Here is a 7,070-nt window from a genome sequence, read left to right on the forward strand (position 1 = left end):
GCGATTCAGACACTGCGGCATCAGGAACAGGAACAACTTAAGTTGGCAGTGGCACGTCATCGCTGACAGTTTGCGAGCGACCCACTCGTTGAACCATGAGAGAAGACCTCCAAACTAAACCCAAGGCACCAGGTACACTGACGACCCTGACGACCAAACTGGCAGTCTCGCACATATGCTTCTGACCTTCTGTCCAATGTCAATACAAGGATCAACGACATGCTCAGATTTGTCATCCAATAACAAGTAGAGAACATTCATATAACACAGGCTTTGGAAGTGCACGGAGAGCGAACAATCTGTGCTACCACATCTTCCATTTTACATAGCATAAGAAATGCACGCAACACAAACGCGCAAAGTGTCGACAACGCGACGCATCGCAAGGCAGAAGCAACAGATGAAAAACAGGAGGTGCTGACTATTACAAAAGTGGACCCAAGATAAGCTCAGAAACGAAATACCATGTCATTATGTATCTGAAGTTTATGTTACATTCTGGCATACTTACTCGCAACTTTCAAATATAAAGATGCTTTATCTATTTAGGCTACAACAGAAATAGTCACTCCATAGCTTCTTCCAGTGGCAGTATACATGGATGAACAGAGTATTCCTGCCAAAAAACCACATCGTCCACTACTTTTGACATCTACAGGACAACTCCTGTCATTTTATTTTCTCTACCTGTATACATAGTACAACCTTATAATTCACATCCTGAAGACTGAAGAACTACGAGACAATACCCAGATGCTTCTCGAATTAAACCATCAGAAGTTCTCCTTGTGGAACTCAAACCTTGTATTTGTCTTGTGGGTGAAATCTGCTGAAAGCTGCCGTAGCTGCGGCACCAGCACAGGCTCACCACAGTAGAAAACTCCTGAACACAAAGTTTTATTGTTAGTATATGATTGAGTCAATTGGCATTTCTTAAACCAGCTTAGACAAGACTGGAAGATGACATACCGACGCGTTGGTTGTCATGGTTCACTGCAACATGTTTGAATACTTTTCGCCAGTTAGGCCGTGCAAAGTGTGTCTTGACGCTAGTTCCAGACAAGATATCCACCCCCTTTTTCGCATGTTGGAGCTCTTGCAGCATGACAATGAGTGCAGAACGTGCATCCCCTTCCTCGTAGACGCTCGAGCAGTGGTTGTGGAGCTCAATCACTCTATCCTTATCCTTCTCAGCCACCTCGTTCATGACCCCTCGGAACCACTCAAAGGATCCCTCTTCTCTCGTCACCCAGTAGAAGTAGGCCCTCTTTGTCATGAATGGTCTCTTCTTTGCCCTGCCACTGCCCTCAGGTTCTGTTCCTGCAACAGATCCCCCCTGCTGAATGTGGTTAAGCACATCCTTCACAATGCTAATCAGCGGAGTGGCTCCAATGCCTAGTCCAATGAGCAGTAGCACATCATATTCCCGATAATCTTGCGCCGGAGCACCATATGGTCCGTCAATGAGAAGCTTTGGGAATCTAGAGCATGTCAAAATTCATGATCAAATGAATGTAAGTAACCTATATTGTACTGTCCACATTCTGCAAACAAGTCAAAGAAATTCCACCTTGCATTGCTTTCAGTAATCCCCTTGGAAAGGTCAGCTCGAAGGAGTCCACTTTCTCCATCAGTTGGAGGTCGGCATGCCTAGTTGACATTTATGGTAACTATCAGTTCCATGAAGTAAAACAATTGCATCGGATATAACAAAGAACAAGCTTCTCAAGTCACAGTATTGAGTTGCATGCACCAGTTTGCCTTGTTCCAGTAGGAGCTCATTGAGCCAATAGATTTTTTTGTCACAATTCTCTAGGAGATTTAAGTCTTGTTGCAGTAGGAGCTTATTGAGTCAATAGAAAAATCAAAGATCCAATTTACCTCAGAGAAGACAGTCCTAAGCCGTGAAGTCCAATCACCCCTTGTGCGGATGTGAACACTAAGATAGTCATCTCCTGGTGCTGAAGTGATGGAAAATGGGTGCCTGCAAAAGAAACAGATTATGTACTTTTAGTCATTTACTGATCGTATACTCAAGGACCTTTTTCATCAAGAAAGGGTGTAATTTGTCTACCATTCATATGGAGACACGGCACGGCAGTTTATGAAGATGTACTGTCCACTCCGATATCGGAAACCAGGTGGTTTGGACATATACAGAGCCAAAACATTCCCCGGATATACAGCAACCTATTGAGAGGGTGCAAAGTTAAAAATTACAAAGGAAAAATAACACTTAGGAAATGATTTCTTATAAAGAAAATAAAAAACTATGGAGGAAGTAGGTTTCTGTAGCATGAACAAAATAGGCACCCAAATTCTATTTGAGGAGTGAAAACAGGTACTGGGGTACAACCACACCTCACACCAAATGAACGATGTTTAGTTGTAGTCCTCAAGTTGAAAAGGACAAAAAAGGCAAGGGACAGAATTTAAGGTACCTTCTGAATCCTAACTGCATCATGGCTCCTAAATAGCCGAATAATGCGTTCACTTACATACAAGAGCACAGGAACAGCAAGGTACATCCAAGTCTGTCAATGATAGAAACGCTCTGTAAGTATTAACTTCCAAAAAATAGATGTTCTATTTCCACCAGGATACGGATGCTTACCGTTTTCTTGTACCATTCCCTGCTTAGATACAAGCAGATTCCATGGACGACGAGCAGTGTATACACAATAACAAATAAGTGGTGAGTAAACCAGAAGGCATTGAAGCCAGTCATTTTCTTGAGGGGATTAGAATCCTTGAGCCTGTTACGTCTGAACCATGGTTGGGCTAATACAAAAGCTATGGCCATAAGTACAAGCATGACCACGCCTGTCCACCCTTCAGTTCCCTTTACAAACCACCAATAATTTGGTGGCTTTTTCTCCCCAAAGAAAGGCTTCATAGGTTCATAAGCAGCATCACTTGCATGGAGCAGCCGAGGAAAATCACATGTTAGGTGAGCACCTGCATGCAAAGCAACACCTACTGCAACACCTGCTGCTATTACCTGCATGATTATTGCATGCATATTATACAATGAAATTTCCATCTAACTCATAGTATGATTAAAGAAGAACTATCGATCAGATCAGCAGGTTAACAGTTCACTTTTGTTAGTCATCTAGGACAAAAAAGGGCTATGTTTGAAGGGAATGGATAGCTTCACATGGAAAGATTCATCGCTGTGTTCAAAACTAGTTGAGTCCATATGTTTTACCTTATGAAAGTTTATGTTGTCATTGAAGGGCACGACAGCTCCAATCTTTGTCTTCGACCGAATCCAAGTGATTGTATTTCGGCAAACAGGAAAAAGAACCAGGGCCATATTGAATTTGAGAGTCTCCGCAGCACCTTTTGCAGTTGTCACACAATAACCCATGATATGGAATACAGCTCGATTACGGTATTGGATAAACTTCCAAATGAAGAGGCCAATGCAGATTGAGAGCCAGAGAGTCATAACCCAAATGCGCTTCCAGTTCTCCTCAAGGAAGTACAAGAACTCTTGCCAGTAGTGGTAAAATGGACCATTGTCCTCGTTTGTTGCAAGCCTCATGCTAAGAGCTTTGCTAAGCTTTGAGCTATGTGTTATTGTTGATCTTGCAGCAGCTTGAGACGGTGACTGCAGCAAAAGTGCCTCCAGATCCTCAAGCTGTTAATTGTTTAACGTAAGTTAGTACATGAACTGTTCCACAGTTGCTAAATTTGAGTAATATGGACAGACCTCGATATATCCAAGGTTAGTAGGGTCAAGTTCTTCCATAATGAGTGCTGCGTACTCTTCAGCTCGTTCCTTCAGCTTGGAAAGTTTGTTTGCTGATGCACTAAGGGTAATGATCTGAAAAGGCATGTTAGAATTTTCTTAAAATCTAACAATGTACAACATGAACAAATTACATTTTAAACTCTTGAAATTGCTGGCTGACCTCCTTAACCTCCTCTGCTGTGATCCTTCCATCAGCATTCTTGTCAACCCTGGACAGAGGAAACAACACATGCTAATTGCGGAATTATTGAACAAACAATAGCTACGAGTTCAATACAATAGCTTTGCTTAATTTTATTTTTCTGAGATTATGTGCTAGAAGAGCCAAGTACTTTGACGTGGAATTGGATTTGGCAAACTACCACATTCATATTACATGTATTAAGAAGGAACTATGCCAAGACTGAAAGACATTCATCAAAATTACTAACATGTCAAAGAATGTCCGGAGACGGTTGTCAAAACCCTGATCACTGAGTTGCTCCCAGAAATCTTTAAGCTCATCCTTAGTCAGCACCTGCTTCACTATCCCTCTCTTCCTTGCCAATGAATCGAACACTTGCACTGCAAACTCATCAGATCCGTCCATCCCTGCACAATCCAAAGCAATGCTTATATTAGCAGTGTACAAATAGTTGTACGGACAATACAAATTAACTACAGCTGCTGAAATTACCAATGCATTTCCCAAATCTTGAACGTAGCAAGACGCCATCGACCTGTAGCTGATTGAAGCGCTTCTCCACTGCAGCCCAACCATCCTGGCCAACTTTCGCAGTTACAAACTGCAGGCCTTTGAGCGCCACAACAGCACCACTCTTACTTCTGTCCAATCTCTTCCTCACGTTCTTTCCCACCTGTGTCTGTTGTGGCCTATTGCTTGAGTTCTTCAGCTTTAGCCCATTTGTCACCTGTCTTAGCTTTGACGCAAGCTTGCCGCTCCTTGATGAGGAAGGTGACACTAGTGACATGCCGTCAAACCCACCACCATGCCCTGAGCCACTGTCATCAACTGCCCTGACATCTTCAATTGCCACTGAATCACGCTGTACATCAAGAGTGATCTCCACAACCTCATCATCATCCTTGAACCTCGTTGTCTTCACGCCCCTCCCGCTTGATTCTTCCAAGTTGCCACTATGTGGGATTAATGTTGCTGTGTCATCTTGTGATCTTCGTGAACTGCCCAGGTCATGGGCAGCTTCAGTGCCTGCCATATCCTTCTCTATCTCTCAGGCAAATTGTCCTTATGCTCTGGTCAAAGGAAAAGTTAGTAAGTAGAAGGAAAATAGGAGAAGAACTTTAGTAAGTGCAAATACTGCTTGTTCTTGCGACACATAGAGGTATTCTTTTTGGTAGCTACAGAATGTCCCTTTCTTCTATCCATAACCAGTTAGTTACACGTCCTTCTAGAGTAAAATTTCACAGAAAAGTTTATTTCCAATGAAAAAAAATTGTTCAATAAGATTACAACTATTTGCCGTTTAGGTACATAAAAATTTCTAAAAATACTGGCAGGCAGACAGGGCTGTCAAAGGGAGTAAGACTGGTCTATGGGCTCAATGAGATCCAGAACTCGCATCACAAATAAAAGTTTGCATTGAAAAAAAAGATGGAGATGTTACTTCACCAAGATGATGGGGATAGCAGCCCCAACGATTTACAACCTCAACGACGCCAGGCGCCAGCAAGGCAAAAAAACAGAGAGGAGAAATTCAAATTTTTTTCCAAAAAGAATCAGGGAGACACTCCCAGGCCGGAGGAAACTGCCCTCGGGTTTCAAATAGCTCCGCACCACCCACACCAAAATGACTCCTTCCGCTCAGATCTAGCGGCCGCAGCTCTCAATTAATTCCAAAACGCAAAGAACCAACCTTCTGCTGAACCGCATATTCATTTCTTGGTACCAGAAACGGCGAACTTTAAATGGAAAAAAAATAAAGAATCGTTTTGTAGCGATGAGTAGCAGCAAAGAAGAGCGGGGAAAAAAACTGAAACCAAGTGAGAAGAAAATCAAGAGCAGAGGAAGATAAAAGGTGAGGTATTTGGGAAACTGAGATCATGGAGAAGAGGGGGGAGAAGAACTCTACCTTAAACCCTTCCAGAAATTTCAGCCCCCGAATGGAACTCCGAGCATTTCTTGAATACGCCACTGGAGAATAGAGAAAACCCCAACAATTCAGTCCTCAGCACATACTTCCGCGCTAGAGATTTCAGGGAACGAACGGGCAAGAGGACAAGGCACTACCACACAGCAAGCGGCGTACGGCGAATCACGGGTACACAGGCGCCACCGAGCTTCAGCGAATGCAGGTGGGTTCGCAGCAGCCAGGAGGCGTTCAGGGAAGCAGATGCAAGTGCAGGTGGGCAGGCACTAGAAAGCAGCAACACTCCTCCCCTAAATGCGATGAACAATTAAGTAGTCCCCGAGAAAACAACGAAGGGGGAGCGAGCTGTGGTGTACTGGTGTCGCGTGATGTGCGCGGTAGGAGCAAGCAGAGTGGCGCTGCTGTTTCTGTCAGCTTGTGGAGAGCTGTATTTGTATCTGTAAGGCTGGACAGCTTGACTCCCTAGAACTGTTACCTGCAAAACGCATGTGCTTTTGGTGGCATTGCTACTTGCTAGTGGGGGGTTGGTGATCCGGCTGTTGCTAATTTGCTATTGCCTTTGGACCTTGGGATTCGGGAGGGATTGTCTGCTAATTCAGTTGAAATCACCTCACGAGAAAAGACGGGTGTTTGAATACGAGGCTAAAATTGAGCAGGTCACATCGGATGTTCGGATACTATTTAGTAGGACTAAACATCAGCTAATTACAAAACTAATTGCATATGGAGTCTAATTCGCAAGACGAATCTATTAATACTAATTAATCTATCATTAGCAAATGGCTACGGTAGCACCACATTATCAAATCATGAACTAATTAGGCTTCATAGATTTGTCTCGCGAATTAGACTTCATCTATATAATTAATTTTGTAATTAGACTATATTTAATACTTCTAATTAGTATTCAATGTGACAGGTACTGAAGTTAGCCTGGTATCCATTCATATTTTGTTATTGTCTGTGAATGTGCCACCGTAAAGTACTGAGCTGTTAACGAATAGGCCATCTGTTTTTCTATAGAGCTTAATTCAGAGTTCAGAATGGTAGAGGCTATTTAACACACAGATCGATGTTAGGGTTGCCGAGCACTCAAGCATTCACATTAAAGTGTGGATGCGTTAACAAGGTAAATCTCCCATCTCGATAAATAGGCTTCTATGGTACGGAGTAAGTAATATATTTAAAAATTAAAATACATC

At 42.9% G+C, this 7,070-nt stretch overlaps 1 protein-coding gene across 1 annotated transcript; it reads right to left on the bottom strand.

Moving 5' to 3' along the window:
• Positions 1-444: 444 nt before the first annotated feature.
• On the bottom strand, positions 445-6,284 carry LOC117857395 (respiratory burst oxidase homolog protein B). Its single transcript, XM_034740041.2, has 14 exons — positions 6,009-6,284; positions 5,851-5,912; positions 4,437-5,014; positions 4,192-4,351; positions 3,921-3,969; positions 3,719-3,832; positions 3,212-3,646; positions 2,615-3,001; positions 2,442-2,534; positions 2,075-2,190; positions 1,882-1,984; positions 1,571-1,650; positions 970-1,481; positions 445-883 (listed from the first exon to the last, which is right to left on the bottom strand). The coding sequence occupies exons 3-14, from the start codon at positions 4,975-4,977 to the stop codon at positions 774-776; spliced, it is 2,700 nt and encodes an 899-aa protein (XP_034595932.1). The 5' UTR covers positions 4,978-5,014; positions 5,851-5,912; positions 6,009-6,284; the 3' UTR covers positions 445-773.
• Positions 6,285-7,070: the final 786 nt, after the last annotated feature.

Source organism: Setaria viridis, chromosome 5, assembly GCF_005286985.2.
Source record: "Setaria viridis chromosome 5, Setaria_viridis_v4.0, whole genome shotgun sequence".
In the NCBI taxonomy this organism is placed as follows: domain Eukaryota; kingdom Viridiplantae; phylum Streptophyta; class Magnoliopsida; order Poales; family Poaceae; genus Setaria; species Setaria viridis.

Coding starts and splice junctions, on each gene's coding strand:
- LOC117857395 (XM_034740041.2), bottom strand. CDS start 4,977: ATGGCAGGCACTGAAGCTGCCCATGACCTGGGCAGTTCACGAAGATCA. Junction 4,352..4,436: donor AAGATTTGGGAAATGCATTG/GTAATTTCAGCA, acceptor TGGATTGTGCAG/GGATGGACGGATCTGATGAG. Junction 2,535..2,614: donor GGGAATGGTACAAGAAAACG/GTAAGCATCCGT, acceptor TATCATTGACAG/ACTTGGATGTACCTTGCTGT.